Here is an 18,140-nt window from a genome sequence, read left to right as displayed (position 1 = left end):
ACTAATGCTGTTTCTCATGTTAATAATTATTGAGCAAATATCTTGGCATTCTAGTATAATTATGAGATTAGATTTTATCTAAGTCTGCCAAAGATGTTTAGTGACGTATTTTTTAAACTTTTGATGTAGATTATTTTATGAGTCTAACTTTTATTCAGTTGTTTATTTAATATTTTTAATAATGAGCACATGATATAATCAGTACATTACTGTAGATGTGAATATGAATATGCTCTCTTCTTAAAAGACCTGTCTTAGCTAAAAGGTCTTATGTATTTCTTCAGAGTTCTTCTTTTTAAAATTGCTTTAAAAAAAAATTTCTTTAAGTAATATAGTGTAAGAAGTGAAGTGGCCCCCTTCTGTACCCAGCCTTCATATTCCATTCTGCACAGGTAATCATTGCTGTATGTAACTTTCTTATCTTTATGAAAATGTAAGAGTCAAAATTAGGCATTAAAAATAAAGAAAAAATAACAACAGCAAATACAACCTTTATGTTTGATGTATTGATTCTAATAGTATTTGTAAGGAATCTTCTTGAGTAGATTTACTTTAAAAAGATAGTGCTTACTGACTTTTCTGAAAATTAGATTGTTTTTATGGGCCAGGGAGAAAATTAGATTGCCAATGACTTTATTCTGAAATTTTAGAGGAAAGGAAATAGGATATGATTTGTTTTGAGAGTTCAAGGGAATAATGAGACAGACATTTAAGTTTTCAACTTAAAAAAAATTTCTGGGGTTTTAAAACCTATTTTGTAAAGATAAAGATTTTGGATTCTCTTCCCTGCCCCTCACTTTTGATATTCAACCTGTATCAATCAGGATTCAGTCAAGAAAACAGAAGCCCCTCTCGGGTTTTCCAAGTGTGAAGGGTTTTATACAACGAATTAGAGACTTGCCATTGGAAGGTCTGGGCAGGTGCATGTCAGGGAAACTGTCGATGACCGTCTCAGCCTGTGGCAGGTGGCTTTCAAGAGCTCACCTAGATGTGCTGTCAGTCTCACATCTGCAGCCTGCTCACAAGATTGCCTGCATTTACAGTCTCCTCCTACTTTTTCTCCCTTTAAGCGAGTATCTCTTTTTGGCAGATCTAACTCAGGACCTTATGGGTTCCAGGGAAGGGACTTGGCTCCCCCTGTGATTGCAGAGGAAGTAGAAAGAGGCAGTGGTGATGTTGAGTTGACAGCTGACCATTTGACACACAGCTCTGGGGATACGAGCCCTTCTCCTGGGCTGATTAGCAGAAAATAACAAATCCATAATATTTCATTGAGCTTTACTTTTTGTAGTTAGTATTACAAAAACAGTAGGTTTGTTTTCCAAATGTAGTGATGCAGAATTGAACATGCTTTTTCAAATTAAACACGCTCCTCCTTCCCTCTCTCTCAAAGTCCCATTTGCATCCTTAAGGGGAAGTGCTTATGTGGCTATTTAAAATTCAATAGAAATGAAATAAAATAGAATATTCCATTTGTCATACTAGCCACATTCCAGGCCACATTTCAGTAGCCACATGTGGTTCGTGGTTACCGTTATTAGTGCAGAAATAGGGCATTTCCATCTTCACAGAAAGTTCTGTTGGACCGTGGTATCTTGTATATTATTTGTCAAATACTTCTCATTTACCCCCTCTCCTTTTTTTTTTTTTGTAGGTTAAAGGATTGTCTTAGGGACTAAATTTCTTTTGTAACATGTATCATTTATATTTTAGTTTGTCACGTGCCTGCAATATGTATGTATTTTCCTTGGAAACAGGTTCTGTTGAATGAATAGTATCTGTCATGTGCTGTGAGCCACAGAATTTAGAAGTCATTTGTAAGGGATATTACTGAAGTTTTGTCCTAATTTCCCTTTCCCTCAGATTCAGTGGAAGCAGGAGAGAAGGTTGTGAAGACAGCACTGGATGCTTTTGGAAGAATAGGTAATGTTTCTTTGCATTTATGGTACTAACAGATCAGCTTCTACCTTTCTAATGAAATATTTTTTATTTCCCTTTTGTTTATTAAAAACTCGTTTTTGGTAATCAAATTTTTAGATTTGTTTTAAATTTTAATTTTTTTTTTTTTTTTTTTTTTTTTTTTGCGGTACGTGGGCCTCTCACTGTTGTGGCCTCTCCCATTGTGGAGCACAGGCTCCGGACGCGCAGGCTTAGCGGCCATGGCTCACGGGCCCAGCCGCTCTGCGGCATGTGGGATCTTCCCGGACCAGGGCATGAACCTGTGTCCCCTGCATCGGCAGGCGGACTCTCAACCACTGTGCCACCAGGGAAGCCCCCAATTTTTTTTTTTTACATACCCTAATCTTATTCCACAAAGGGCTTGAGGTGACAGTTTTTATGCATGTATGTGTTGAGTTTGTTTTATATTTTTTTTGTACTTTAAGAACCTTTAAAAAAACTTGTAAAAAAAAAAAAAACTTGTAAGTATTTTCTAAGTTTCCTTTTTATAATAATTTAATCATACCCCAAATATATTTAGAAAATAAAAAATAAATCAGTATTTTGGCAATAGAGGACCCAGTGGAATATTTTAGATAATTATAATGATTCAGATTAAAATGATTCAGTATCTTGCAAATTAATTAAGATGAATTATATAAAATAAAAATCTTCATTTTTAAGAAGCATTTCAAATATATTGTTTAATTTTCCTGACTTAGTCCCATACATTGTTAGTAAAAGGTTATTGAATTACTAGAGGGAAACTATTGCAGATAAGCCCAACATGTTTATAATCTGAAAAATGTTAATTTTTGTAGTTTGAATGTGTCCCCCCCCCCTTTTTTTTGGTCTAGCGTATATATGTTTCTAGCTATATTTGGTTGAGCTTATGAGAGACGTGTTCACATAGTGTCTGACACAGGGATAGCGACCACAAAGTTTTGAAGTCATAAGGTGAAAATAGCCGCAAGATGGTGGTTGAACCTTAAGAAGTAATCCCTTTTTTTTTATAGTGAGAATGCAATTATGTATTAAGATAGGCCATCAGTTTCTAACTCTAATGGTTTCCTTTCTGGGCTTTTGACTTTTGAGTGGCAAGGAAAAATCTTTTAAACTTTTAATTTTCCCAGTGAATTTTGAAGTTAATTGAGGGATGCCTTACGATTACCACTGAGTTCTAAGAACCTAAGAGTTGTGTGACTGCTAATTCTGTAAATAAGCTCACAGAATTTTGGCAGAAGGTAGAGGTGGAAACATTTAGGTATGTAGACTTGAGAGGAAAGCACTGATATAATGGGGTATTTATTGTGCTTTTGTGAACCAGATTTTGTTTTGCTATAGGTATAAAATTTTGTTCTGCTAGCACTTGTTACCTATTATATCTACTTTTCCATGAGCGGGGGGGAGGCAGGGAACACTTTTGAAAGAAATGTGAGTTGTAAGCAAAGGCAAATTAATATGCTTGCTTTTATATTTGTGACTTGAATATTTTTATATTGTAGATGTTGTGATCAACAATGCTGGGTGAGTATTTCTTTTTAAATTTCCAATAAAGTTATGTACATGCAAACTTTTTTTTTTTTAAGTGTTGACTTTCTCTTCTCAACATATGTAATATCAATTTTTTAGAATTTTGAGGGACCGTTCCTTTGGTAGAATAAGTGATGAAGACTGGGGTAAGTTATTTTAAATATATGTTCTCTGGAACATACTTATCCATTTAGCCTTCTAATATTTGATACATTTATACACTTAAGGAAAAACTTGCTTCTACCTATTTTTGCTTCTGCTAATATAAGTGATGAATAAGCTTTAAAACTGAAAATGAACAGTTGGCAGAAAAGGCTTTTGTGACTTTCGTCCGTTTCCCTTTTTCTCTTTGAGAGATTGTCAGCATTTTCTTGCAGTATTAGCTGTTTCTAACAGCCTTTTGCATGCTTGTCCGGCTGTATGATTCTTATTTCAAGAGCAAGAGCAGGCTATGAAAGAGAGTCTGAGGCACTAAAAATGATGGAGATCGGAGAAGTGGGTGGGAAAAACCTAGACATAATTTTGAAACTTCTAATAAGTAGGAAAAATTTCCATTAGGAATGTCATGTTGGAAAGATTGAGTTTAGATGATGAACAATCACAGTTATAAAATTTTTTTTATCCTGTTTGCTCTTTTTTGCCCTTACTTTCACTGGCTATCAGAACTAAAACAAGCATTGGTGGCTGAGATGGTGGCAGGCATGGTAACTGAGATGAATGACATCATTGTTTATAGAGTGTGTTTCTGGGAAATATTGCCAGAAGTTCTTTTGGAGGAAGCAAGATATCTTTCTGACTTAGAAGTAAGCAAAGACAGGCTTTTAGTTTCCAATTCCCTTATAAGAACTGAAGAAAAAAAGGAGCTGAGAAAGATAGAATTTGTTGGCAGAGGAGACTTAAGCTGGTGCTTTGCTTTGAGCTCTCATGGGGCTGGAGTGTGTCCTCTTCTGGTTTCATCAGAGTAAGATTAAATCTAGAGTTGTTTGTTTATCTGAATCGTCCTCCAAGTTGTCTGTTCATTAGATTGACATTTCAGAAAGCAGGCTTCTCTGTCTCTCTTTTTCCCTCTTCCCCTCCCTCTCTTTCCTACACCTCCATGCCCCGACCCCCAGCTCTCTCTAACTCATTTGCAAATCCTGTTAAAAATAGGGATTTAGGGATATACTGAACATTTTATAAACATTTCTTGATGAAGAACTGAGTGGTTTTGATTATGCTTTAACTAATGTTTGTGTTGAGTCCCAATTATATATGTAAAATTCTTGGTTATTTGTATTAATGAATTTTTATATAAAATAGGCAAAAATTAAAGATGGCATTGTACTTAGATGTGCATAGGCATCGTATTTAGGTGGCATTGTATTTATGATAAAGTTAGCTATATTAGATAATAATCTAATCATAAATTATAGGCAAAATGGGTATGAATTATTGATTGGTTATGTAACTGGAACTAAAGCTAAAATGATTACTCTGAGTGCAATGTGACAATAGTTGATTTTGAATGCTAGGTGTAAAATGAACATCTTTGTATAAGTAAGTCATTGCTTATGTTGATTCTGAGATAGCTCTGTCTAGATTTGACAATATTCATGATAAAAATTTCTTGTTTTAGATATCATCCAGAGAGTTCATTTGCGGGGCTCATTCCTGGTGACCCGGGCAGCGTGGGATCACATGAAGAAACAGAAATTTGGAAGGTAGAGTTGTATGTGGCTGTCAGGGGGGATTGGAGATGGCGTGTGTGGGTTCTTATGTACAGAGGAAAAGAATTGCTTTGATGTTGAAAAATACACCTTCAGATATGCACAGGCTTTTTAAATGTAGTTTTGGCAGATGCCTCCCCGTTACACTGGTGTCAGTCATAGATTAACGAGCTGGACAACTTAGTATTTCTTTTCACCTCCTACTTTTCATTATTAATGATTCTCCTGCTATTCTCTGATATTTTAGCAGTACAAACATTGAGGATTCAGCAGTACTTTATTCTCTAACCAAAATATCATTTTTTGTGTCCAGTGACCAACTGGGGAGAGATGAGTGGATGTTTTCTACTAGCTGGCACTGGTCAGACATGAGTTAGTCTTTGTAAACTAGGAACGGTAAGACTCTTATAGTTGCACCTGTGTGACTCAGACGTGGCAGACCTAGTAAGTGGACCCATGCGCTCTAATGTAAAAGTTATTCCTGTTAACTTAGTGTTCACACACATCTACTAGAAGTAAATTGCATGTGATATCTGTTCTTATTGGAGAGTTCTAGTATATCGTGATACTAGCAGTTTCTGAAAGTAAATGATAGGATTTACTTGTTCTACTAAGTAGGGTAAGTGAGATTAGGTCAGATTATGAGATGGTATTGTTTTAATATGAGGCATTTAATATTATCCAGAAAGGGAAAGGAGCAAAGTGATGAGGACTAAAGAATTAGAACTTCATGATCTAATATTTCTTACTAAAATTTTAACTTGTAAATTGGCAGTTTATTTTATGTTTATAAATACTTATTGTTTTCAGTAGATAATGAATATACATTCTTACACTTGAATTCATTTGATACTGACCAGGGATTCTTTCTAAAACAATAAAATCTCGCAGTTGAATTTTGAGAGATTACTTTTATATAATTTAAATATATGAATCATGACTTTAAGGACCTAATGGCAGTATACAGAGTTGCTTTTGACAGATATAATAGTAATGAAAAAGAAAAAAAAATGCTTAGAGTTGCAACATTATCAAAATATAGAAAAGATGATGTTGAGAGATTGATTTTCCTTTTAGGATCATCATGACTTCATCGGCTTCAGGAATATATGGCAACTTTGGTCAGGCAAATTATTGTGCTGCAAAGCTGGGTCTTCTGGGCCTTTCAAATTGTCTTGCAGTTGAAGGCGAGAAAAGCAACATTCATTGTAACACTATCGCCCCTACTGCTGGATCACGGTTGACCCAGAACATTTTGCCTGATGGTAAGTAGTTTAGATTTTTTTAATGCTGTTCCTCACATACCTGTGTGGTGTGAGCTTTGTAAAAGTATTTAATTTTTTGAGTAGCTAAAAAAATTTCCTTACAATTTAAAAAAGCATTATATGTAGTTTATGTTCATTATAGAAAATTTAGGACAGCACAAACAAACAAAATCTGACCCATAATTCTACCACACTGAGATAAACTTTCTCTTGTGTAGGTAGACATACATACATTTTTTCTTTACAGAATGAGGTAATAGCATTCTTACTGTTTTATAATAATAATTATTTTAAACAATTAATAGATTATGTTTTTTAGGGCAGTTTTAGGTTTATAGAAGAATTGAGCAGGTAGTAAAGAAAGTGCCCATATACTCCTCCTCCCACACAGTTTTACATCAGTGTGCTACATTTATTACAATTGATGAACCAGTATTGACCAATTTTTATTTATTTATTTATTTATTTATTTGGCTGCATCGGGTCGTTGAGGCATGTGGCATCTTTCGTTGTGGTGTGCGGGCTTTTCTCAAGTTGTGGCATGTGGATTTTCTCTCTCTAGTTGTGGCACATGGGCTCCAGGGTGCGTGGGCTCTATATTTTGTGGCACACTGTCTCTCTTGTTGAGGCATGTGAGCTCGGTAGTTGTGGCACCCGGGCTTAGTTGACCCTCAGCATGTGGGATTGTAGTTCCCTGACCAGGGATCGAACCCGCATCCCTGCATTGGAAGGCAGATTCTTTACCACTGGACCACCAGAGAAGTCCCTGATTGATTATTATTAACTATAGTTAATAGTTTACTTTAGGGCTCGCTCTTTAGGTTGTATGATTATATGTGTTTTCACAAATGCATGATGTTATGTACGCACGATTATAGATCATACAGAATGGTTTCATTCTAAAAATCCTCTGTGTTCCATCTCTTCATCCTCTCTTCTTTTTCACAAATGTCTGGGAGGATTGAAACTCATTTCTTTTTATCACTACATAATATTACATGGTATGTAGGTGCCACAATTTTTTTTCATTCACCTATTGTGGAACATTTTGATTGTTTCCAGTTTTTGACAATTGTGAGTGAAGCTGCTATAAACATTCATGTGCAGGTTTTTGTGTGGACGTAAATTTTCAACTCATATGGGTAAATATTAAAGAGGATAATTGCTGGATTGTGTGGTAAGGCTATCGTTAGCTTTGTAAAAATTTCCAAACTGTCTTCCAAAATGGCTGTATCGTTTTTCATTCCCACTAGCAGTGAGTGAGAGTTCTTGTTGCTCCACATCTTTGCCAGCATTTATTATTGTTAGTCTTTCGCATTTTAGTTCTTTTAATAGGTGTATAGGGTATTTCATTGTTTTAATTTGCAGTTCCCTAATGACTTATGATGTTGTGCATTTTTTTCCTGTGCTTATTTGCCATTTATTTGTCTTCCTTGATGTTTCTGTTCTTATTTTTTGCTCATTTTTAAATTGGGTTCTTTGTTTTCTTCTTCTTTTTTGGGGGGGGGGTTCTTTGTTTTCTTGTTGTTGAGTTTTAAGAGTTCCATGAATATTTTGGAAACAAGTTCTTTATCAGATATGTGTTTTGCAAATATTTTTTCCCAGTCTTTAGCTTGTTTTTTTATTCTCTTTAGTCTCTTTCACTTTTTTTTTGCCCCCCCCACCCAGGTTTATTGAGATATAATTTAGTCTCTTTCACTTTTGAAGGATAATTTCACTGGGTACAGAATTCTGGGTTGGTAATTTTTTTCTTTCAGCACCTGAAATCTTTCACTCCACTCTTCTTTTGCTTACATGGTTTCTGAAGGAGAGTCTGACATAATTCTTCCCTTGTTTCTTTATGCATAAGGTATTTTTCCCTCTGTGTTCCTCCAAGATTTTCTCCTTGTTTTTTCTGCAGTTTGAATATAGTATGCATAACAATAGGTGTAGATTTTTGGCAATATTCTACTTGATGTCTTCTGAGCTTCCTGGATCTGTGATTAACTTTGGAAAATTCTCAGCCATCACTACTTAAAATATTTCTTCTGTTGTTTTCTTTTTTTCTTCTACTTCTGGTGTTACCATTATGTGCCTGTTCTTTTTATTTTAATTAATTAATCGATTAATTTATTTGGTCGGGCCGGGTCTTAGTTGCAGCAGGTGGGCTCCTTTAGTTGTAGCTCGTGGGCTCCTTAGTGGTGGCTTGCAGGCTCCTTAGTTGCAGCACGTGGACTCCTTAGTTGTGGCATGCAAACTCTTAGTTGTGGCATGCAGACTCTTAGTTGCGAGATCTAGTTCCCTGGCCAGGGATTGAACCTGGGCCCCCTGCGTTGGGAGCGTGGAGTCTTCACCGCTGTGCCACCAGGGAAGTCCCAATATATCTTTTGTAATTATACCACAGTTCTTAGATATTCTATTCCCTTTTATTTTTTTGTCCTTTTTTCTCTTTGCATTTCATTTCAGTTTGGGAAGTTTCTATTGACATATATTCAGATCAAGCTTACTGATTTTTCTTTTTTCATTTCAAAGTTATATATATATATATATATATATATATATATATATATATATTTTTTTTTTTTTTTTCCTGTGGTACGCGGGCCTCTCCCGCTGCGGAGCACAGGCTCTGGACACGCAGGCCCAGCGGCCATGGCTCATGGGCCCAGCCACTCCACGGCACGTGGGATCTTCCTGGACCGGGGCATGAACCTGTGTCCCCTGCATCGGCAGGCGGACTCCCCACCACTGCTCCACCAGGGAAGCCCTGTTTTTGTTTTTGAGCATTTCCTTTTGATTTTTTTAGCATTTACTTCTGTCTGCTTACAGTAGTCATCTGTTCTTGTAAGTTGTCCACTTTTCTCCATTAGAGCCCTTAGCATGTTAATCACAGTTACTTTAAATTCCTAGTTTGATAATTCCAAAATCTCTGCTATATTTCAAGCTGGTTCTGAGGCTTGCTTTGTCTCTTCAGTCTGTACTTTTCTTGCCTTTTAGCATGCCTTGAAATTTTTGTTGAAAACAGAACATGATGTATTGGGGTAGTAGAAAGTGTGGTATTCAGAGCTTTATTGTGAGGTTTCGTGTTTATCTAGCTAGGAGTTAGGTTGCATTTATTGGTTGCTGTAGCTGTTGGTGTCAGAGGCTACATTTTCCTCTTTGTCATTGTTTTTGTGTCCCCTGTTGTCTTTGGGTTTCCCTAGGTACTCTGTGTTTGCAGCTCTCTCAGTTGTAATCCACTGTTGTTATACTGGAGCCCTGTTGAAGTGGCTGTAAATTATGGCGAGGGGAAGTGTTCTATAATCTTATGATTAAATCCCCATGTTTTTTAGCAGGTCAAAGTCTCTGGACTCTCACCTTCAGTAGAGTTTTTTAGCCTTTTTTCTTTTTCTCCCCTTATTTGAGACAGGAAGGCTAGACGGGTTCCACTAGTCTAATTGTTCTTCCCTTAAGTCAGATAAGGCTCTGGTAGCTTCCCTTGAGTATAGGCCTTTGTTAAGGAGAACAGAATGCTCTGGGCATATTTCAAAATGATTTTGTTTTATTGATTTATTTATTTTGTTACCCTCTCCCTTTTTCTCTGTAACATTCCAAAGCAAATCTTAGATGTTGCATCTCACCTAATAAATACTTGGAAATGTGTCTCTAACAGATATGGACATTGTAACCACAATGCCAATATCACACCAAACAAAATAATTCATTAACCTTGTCTAATACCAGATTTATATGAAAACTTCCTCATTATCTAAAAAATATCTTTTTAGGGTTAGTTTATTCCACAGTGATCTAAACAAGGTTCACAGTCGTTTTGTTACTGTATCTCTTAAGTTTTATTGAACATATAATAGCTCATTCTCCTTTTTAAAAAAGTGCCAATTATTTGTGGAAGAAACTGCGAGTTCATTTGTCCTGAAGACTATTCCTCATTCTTGATTTGGATTGCCTTTGCACTTTTGTGGAAAATCAATTGACCATGTATGTATGTGTGGGTCTATTTCTGGATTGTCTGTTCTGTTGTATTGATCTATGGGCCTGTCCTTTTACCAATACCATGATGTTTTAATTACTATAGTTTTACAGTAAGTCTTGAAATCAGGTAATGTGAGTCTTCCAACTTTGTTCTTTGAAAACATGAAATACAAAGTTTTAAATTTAAAAATTTAAATGTATGATTGAGAGCCAGTGCTTATTTATTTAGTTATATAATAAATAGAATACTTGACTGGTGAAAAACTGTGTATGGTTTTTGATACTCCTGGTTTTAACATATTTATAAAAAGAAAATATCTATAATACTTTAAAAGTAGTTTCTGTGAAACAGTACAAAACAGTTGATGAGTGAAATTACTTTAGAATTAGCTGCTTCATGGCATACAAATGCTTTTTCACAGTACCATTTTACTTTCCACGTTTGAGCTAACGTTCATTTTAGAACTTGGAATTTGTAATACCAAACAAGTATGCACTTGCTAGCTTTTCCTAAGAGCTGTGCCTAACCAGTTTGCTTTAGTGTAGAAGAGCTATTTGTACCTGAGATCTAATTTTTTTTTCCTTTTCTTTTGTCAACAGGGCCATTTAAAAAAGTCCCTTATTTTAAAAACTCTTTATACTCTCATATCTTATTGAAGGAATTCTTGTTAAAGAACTGGATTATTTAAGTATAATACTACATATATATGCACAACAGTGTAGGTTACTGGCAAGAAGTAAAGCATCAAAATGTAATGCATAGGGGCTTCCCTGGCGGCGCAGTGGTTGAGAGTCTGCCTGCCGATGCAGGGGACACGGGTTTGTGCCCTGGTCCGGGAGGATCCCACATGTCGCGGAGCGGCTGGGCCCGTGAGCCATGGCCGTTGAGCCTGTGCATCCAGAGCCTGTGCTCCGCAACGGGAGAGGCCACAGCAGTGAGAGGCCCGTGTACTGCAAAAAAAAAAAAAAAAATGTAATGCATAGTCATGAACTCACTGCGCAACCCAAGAATTGGAACATTACTTGCATCTAACTTTATACCTTCTATTCTATTCCTCTGCTTCATGCCAAGAGACAACCACTATTTAGAATTTTATGCTTATCATTTCTGTGCTAGACTCCTACCTAAGTCACTTTTTGCCATGGGCTGTAGACTTTCTTGGGGAAGCAGCAAGTTTTCAAGGAAATATTGAAAACTTTAGCTTTTAGGGCTTCCCTGGTGGCGCAGTGGTCGAGAGTCTGCCTGCTGATGCAGGGGACGCGGGTTCGTGCCCCGGTCTGGGAGGATCCCACATGCTGCGGAGCGGCTGGGCCCGTGAGCCATGGCCGCTGAGCCTGCGCGTCCAGAGCCTGTACTCCGCAACGGGAGAGGCCACAACAGTGAGAGGCCCGCGTATTGCAAAACAAACAAACAAAACTTTAGCTTTTAAATTTGCTTTCCTTTGAGAATGTAGCTTCCATTAATTTTGACCTCTAGAGATGTTAAGTCACTGTTTAATGTAGTATCTTTTATGCCCACCAAACCCTAGTGAAAGATGTTTGGAGAATAAGATGTACTTTAGACAAATAATTTAATCTTTCTGGACCCGCTTTCTCTTCTGTAAAAGAAGAGAGTTGTTACAGATCATTTTTAAAAGCCCTTCAGATTCTGAATTTCTGTTATTTTAAATTTTGGTATTTATTACTTTTTTATAGTTTAGAAAAAGCTGAAAATTTATTTTGCCTCAGCGTTTTTCCTCTTTTCCTCTGAAATATTAACTTACAGGCTGTCAAAGGAATTATTTGTTAAAGAACCAGGTGTTAAGAGTAATGTGTGGAGACATTTGCAATTTCTTTTCCCCCTTTGAAATATATTTGAAAAATGGAAAATCATATATGTGACTTACATGTTTCTTACATGAAATGAAACATAATCTTAGGATGAATACTCATGAACTAACTTCCCAAGCTGTATTAGTTATTTACTGTTGTGTAATAAATTACTTCAAATTTTGTGGATTAAAACAACAAGTATATATTATCTCACAGTTTCTGGGGTCAGGAATACTGTAAAGTGAAGGGTTTTTAGAGCTGCTCTTTAATTTACAGGGACTGTAAATGTCATCTTTGTCACTTTAAAATATAAAACTATATTTTGTCCCTTCACAGTTAAAATTTACATTTATTTGATTCTTTAAAGATCATAAGATGTATTTACAAATCGTGTCTCATTTGAGCCTTGCAGCAACTTAGTAGAATAGGCAGGTAACGCATTTTAATTACCATCTTACAGATACAGACACACGTCCAAGAGAGTTGAGTGCTGTGCTCAATGCCCTAAATTGCCTACATGGCAGGGCCAGCAGTAAAATCTAGGTGTTCATGCTCCTTGTGTAGTACCTTTCTGCTCTGTTAAGTTGCTCACAGAAGGTATATAACAGGAAAATATTTCTTACACTTTGTGACTCATCAGTAATGGTTGCAAGGTCCATTTTACATCATCTTACTGTCATTACAGTTGTCAAGGCTGTTTTATAGTGTTCTAGCTTCTGGGAGAGCAAAATAGTTTTGGGAATGAATGGTACCTAAGTTCATTATGCTATGTATGCCTTTGCTCACCAGTCTTTGCCAAGGCAGCTTTAACTTGTCTTCTAAACAGTACGTTACCCATCTTGGAAAGGTATATCTGATGCCTTCTATGTTAGAAGCCTGAATGTCTCCATTGGGATGAAAAGATTCTTCTAAAAGCCTTGGATGTTAATACTAATTAATTATGTATATCTATTTTTTTTCTTGTTTATTTAAAAAGTCTCTGAACCTATAATTTTATAAGTGAGGAATTTTCAGAAAGTAAAATGATTGATTGAATACATATATATTCTTGTTGATAGTTTTTTTTTTTTTTTGGCTATTTATTTCAGATCTTCTGGAAGCTCTGAAGCCAGATTACGTGGCACCCCTGGTCCTTTGGCTTTGCCATGAGAGTTGTGAGGAAAATGGTGGCTTGTTTGAGGTATTCTGCACCTTTGCACTTTCTCCCAAAGCAATATTTGTATAAATAATATAAAAAAAGATTCAAAAATTAGTATTTTCCAATTGTTCACATTTGTAAAAATCTGCATCAGTTGGTATCACTTGTATATTTTTTAATATTATGTATATGTTATAATTAAGGAACAAGTATGACTATTGTCCTTTTTTGAGAAAGTAACAGCAACTTTGTAAATTGTTCTTCCCTAGTTCTTCATTTCTGATATTCTTGTCAAATGAAAATGTGACTGACTGGTTTGATGTGTTTAGTCAGATACAGAAAGTCTCATTTGGTTAGAGATGCTGAGTAGTAAGTTAAGTGAACGGACAGAGGTGATGGTTTAAAGTCAGCCAGGCCAGGTTTTGATTTCTTGCTCTGGTAATTGCTGGCTCGCTGGAATATTGTACAAATTAACCTCCCTGAGTTTTCGTTTTCTTGGGGTTTTGTTGTGAGAACTGGAGATCATATTTTTAAACTCTTAGCGTACAGAGCAGTCACCCCTCAATTTTAACTATTATATCAGTATAGCAGGAATTCAGTCTGGGTATGATAGATCAGTAAACACAACTTATTATTTGTATTAACTTTAAAAATAAACTTTGCTATGTTTCCCTGTTGCAAAGCTTTACATGTTTGCTATAAAAATAAAAACCACACATAATCCTACCATCCAATGAGGTTCAGTTTTCACTCTATAATCAAAGTCCCTTTAGATCTCCTTATGCTGATTTATATATTTTTTAGTCCTCATTTGAGTTTGATCTCTTTTTTCTTTTCTAGGATGAACTGTTATATTTTAGACCACCCCCCTTTATTTGATTCTCTGTGGTAGTATAATAATAAACCTGTTGCATGTGGAATACATGACATCCAAAGATATTTCTTGGTAGCAAAATTACCTGGATCAGTTTGAAGTGAATGATATATATTAGCCTGATTTATTTGAATAAAAAGCTGTTTAGTAAATGAAAAACAGTCTATGCAGAGATAGGTGCCTCTGCTTTCTTAATCACAGTCGTTGATTGTGAATTGTGGAAAATTAGAGGTGGAAAGAACTTTACAACTCTAGATTTACAGAAGAGAAATTTAATAATATCAAGCCATGTGGAGCTCAAAATTTGGTCTGTCTGTCTTTTTATCTCATTAAGGAATTTTAAAAAAATTCTTTATCTTTTACATTTATGTTTGTTATTAATTCTGTGAACAAAAATAATATATGCTTTTGTAGAAAACTTCAAATATATAGGGGAGTATATAGAGGAAAATAAAAATCACCCACATTACCACTATCGAGAGATAACTCCTATTAATATTTTTGTGGATATTCTTTTCCAGTCTTTTATTAGATGTGCATTTTACACGAATAGGCTTTTTTTTTTAGGTATACAGTTTACACACACACCCAAACATACACAGATAACTAGGATAATGCTGTAGATGAAGTTTTGTATGTTGTTCTTTTATTTTACTATATTGTGAATATTTTTAGTAAGGGACATTTGCTATGTGAGATTGAGTACAAAATACAGTAAGAGAGGTGTGTAATATCCTGACTTAAACCTTGAATGTAAATTGACACTTTGTTTGCCAAGTTTTGATAGAGTGGCAGATAGAGATTTTTTGGATCGACTGGAGCTGTTGTTTCTAGCACCTGTGAGGAGTTTGCAGCTTGTTGCTTCACTCCCCAAGTATGGTAAAAGATGATATTTTTCTTGCCTGTTATCAGTACCACTGCCACTTTAACTACTCTGACAGCATCAAGGCCGATTGTCCTGTTAATATACGTAAAGGAATGAGTGATTAGAGCCACTGAGAAGTGTGCTGTCTGCTGGTACTGTTTCTTCCGTCATACGCATGTGGAACACTGTAGCTGTGGTGTTTGAAGATATGACAAACAGATTTTCTTACATCAGACATTTTCTTCTGAGAATTTCCTTGAATGGCTTCTAGAAAAAATATCATCTTTCTGTACGGTGATTAATGTATTTGGTCATTTGCCTTATTTCTATATAAAGGTGTTTCATTAAAATGAGTATATGTAGTTCATTAAGTCAAATCCTGGCTTTATTTTTTTTTGCTTTTTATTTTTTTTATTCATTAAGTCTTTCCAGAAGGACATGTATTTCAAGTGATGTGCTGGGCAAATTTGGTATTTATATTGTTTAACCTTCATGGTTACTTCATGAAGAGTGTATTATTATCCTGATTTTACATAAGGGGAATCCTGAGTTTAGGGAAGTCAAATTATTTAACCAGGATCAGACAGCTAGTCTGTAGAAGAACTGGTATCACACCTTGGTTTCTGTGCAAAGTCATGCTCTTCTACTACATGCATTTCTGCTATATTGTGTTGCTTTATTTTTCTACTCTGATAACATGAATAGTGCAAAGTCATGTGGGCCAACAGACTTTTGTAGAGCTGCATTATTTTCATCCATTGTCATCTAGCATTCTGATACTTGTAAAAAGATAGCTGCCTGTTTTGTTAATTTCATAAAAATTTTATTAGTAATTTCACATTAGATGGTATAACTTCTTCCTCCTCTTTTTGGTAGGTCGGAGCAGGATGGATTGGAAAATGTAAGTCTCTTTTGGTTTTTGGTTTGCCATACATTATTTCCATATCTTTAAAACTGCATATCCAGGTAGAGCTGGGTAAAGACCTTGTCAAATGCCAAACCATTGGATTTAGTGCACGCATAATCAAACTCAAACATTGTTATAGCAACAGGTCTTCTAAAACATGGAAATTGCCCTGCAGGCCTGTGGTATTTTCAAGGATCTTTTCAATTTTTTTCCTATTAGCAGTGCTTATTCAATATTTGTCCTGTCCTATTCAGAACTGGCTGTTTCTTCAGACAGCACAGTCTCTCTTTATATTGATGTTTGTATTCCCATGTCTCCGACACCCCACATGCCTGTTCAGCAGTGAGTGGGAGGGAGGGCGTTTTTTCAAGATGGGAAGAGCTCTGTCCTAGGCAAGTTCTCCAGTTCTCTCAGTGATTCTTTTCTTCCTTGGAGCATGAGACATCAGAAGGAGATAGTGGGGAATCACACTGGACAGCTTTCTAGAAGAGAAATTGCAGCTGATCTATAGAAATTATTCTCCTTCAGCCCAATAGTAAATTCATCTGGCTTAAATCCTCTCTTCCCCCAGTTCTTAAACCTTGTGAGCTCCAAATTGGATAATTACTGTATGGTGTTTAAAAAAAATTGTGAACATTCCAATATCCCAATTCAAGTTTTCAGTTGGATGCTGGTATCAAAATTAATTGAATTATTTAAAAGGCTGCCATTACTGGATGACATTGTTACAACATATTGTAGTGTATTATTAATGACTGTTCTCTAAGTTATGAAGGAACTTATTCAAACATTTTTAAGTGTCTTACGACATTTTTTAAGAAAGGAAGATCAGTTGTTGCAATAAAAGCTGTATATGGGACTTTATCAATAGGAAATCTCTAGAAGCTTCTGTCATTTCCCAGGACAAACCTTCAATTTAGTAATCATCAAAGTCTGACCATTCTGTTTAAATAAGGTTCTATTTATTCCTCCGGCTTTTAAAATGTTAAAAATTATCTTTATGGAACTTATGCAGCAATGATGATTTTTGTGAATCTGGGTGGGCAATCTAGTTGACTTCCCATGGAAAAGGAGGAAGAGCAAAGGGAGGAAAAGGGAGAATTATGTGGGGTTGTGTGATATATTAATTTGATTATCTGGAGTCTTTGACCTGTTATCACCACTAGTTTTCAGTTTGCTATTCAACAGAGCTCTATTCTGCTCTGTTACCTTGAAGTGTATTATCTAAGTGATCTGTGGTGATGAAGACAGTCTTTTGGTGTGATTATATATAATTTAACTTTCTGATTCAGCATTTCATCCTACCTTTAGTAGTATCTGGCATAGTCAGAGGAGGGAGAGGTTTTCCCTTCAGCTTCAAATATTAGAAAAAGAAATTTGACATCCTAATGGGTTTGTTATTTTTTAAAAATTTGTAGTAAAAATCTTTAGAAGTTAGAATCTTTTTTTCCAAATTCCATTTTTCTTGATGTTAAAAAAAAAAATTCAGGGGACTCATGAATTCTACTTTCTGTCTCCCTCTTAAACTATGTGTTCAGTATCTTGGTTTTATTTCTATAACCAGTACGATGGGAGCGGACCCTTGGAGCCATTGTAAGACAGAGGACTCAGCCAATGACTCCTGAGGCGGTGAAGGCTAACTGGACGAAGATCTGTGACTTTGGTAATGCCACCAAGCCTCAGAGAATTCAAGGTAAAGAGTCCCAAGTCAGTTTAGTCCTGGTTGGGTAATCAGAGGCAACAAAGCATTCTCTTCTCTTATGGAATTGTCTTCTTAATTGTGATAACTTAGATGCTCAGATCATCAAGAGCACATTTTCTGCTCCAGTAGGTATTAGAACTCTCCAATTTAAAGTATGTATGTTACTCCCACTGTCAGTTTTTCAGTTTTCTTATGATCCTGATTTTTTGGTATATGTGTGATTGAGGGGACGTAAGGAGGTGTTTACCCATTTGTGCTCAATGCATCTATTCCCCATCTGGTGGTTGGTTTCAAAGTCTTGCCTCATCTAATCACATGTTCCTTATCTGACCTGATTTTTCTTTATTTCCCCAAAAGTTTATTTAAGTCTTATAGTATTTAGGCTTAGGTCTTTTCTCTCTAGTGAATAGATTTCGCTTTGTTTTAGCACTTTGTCTTTGCTACTGTTT

At 35.8% G+C, this 18,140-nt stretch overlaps 1 protein-coding gene across 5 annotated transcripts in view; it reads left to right on the top strand.

Annotated features, from left to right (window-relative positions):
* HSD17B4 (hydroxysteroid 17-beta dehydrogenase 4) overlaps window positions 1-18,140 on the top strand; it is a 91,454-nt gene that overhangs the window by 15,293 nt on the left and 58,021 nt on the right. For all 5 annotated transcript variants that reach the window (XR_003431240.1, XR_003431244.1, XM_027099513.1 and 2 more), the window contains exons 4-11: window positions 1,864-1,923; window positions 3,444-3,465; window positions 3,571-3,617; window positions 5,087-5,171; window positions 6,255-6,442; window positions 13,294-13,385; window positions 15,959-15,983; window positions 17,554-17,682. Coding sequence is in view for 3 of the 5 variants with exons in the window: in XM_027099513.1 (XP_026955314.1) it covers window positions 1,864-1,923; window positions 3,444-3,465; window positions 3,571-3,617; window positions 5,087-5,171; window positions 6,255-6,442; window positions 13,294-13,385; window positions 15,959-15,983; window positions 17,554-17,682 (648 nt within the window). In the remaining 2 variants the exon portion in view is untranslated. The remainder of the gene's footprint in view (window positions 1-1,863; window positions 1,924-3,443; window positions 3,466-3,570; window positions 3,618-5,086; window positions 5,172-6,254; window positions 6,443-13,293; window positions 13,386-15,958; window positions 15,984-17,553; window positions 17,683-18,140) is intronic.

This window comes from Aethalodelphis obliquidens, unplaced genomic scaffold, assembly GCF_003676395.1.
Source record: "Aethalodelphis obliquidens isolate GAN/ISIS:26980383/991018 unplaced genomic scaffold, ASM367639v1 scaffold4, whole genome shotgun sequence".
Taxonomy (NCBI): Eukaryota; Metazoa; Chordata; class Mammalia; order Artiodactyla; family Delphinidae; genus Aethalodelphis; species Aethalodelphis obliquidens.
Note: the sequence above shows the minus strand (reverse complement) of the source record. Positions and strands in the feature narration are given on the sequence as shown.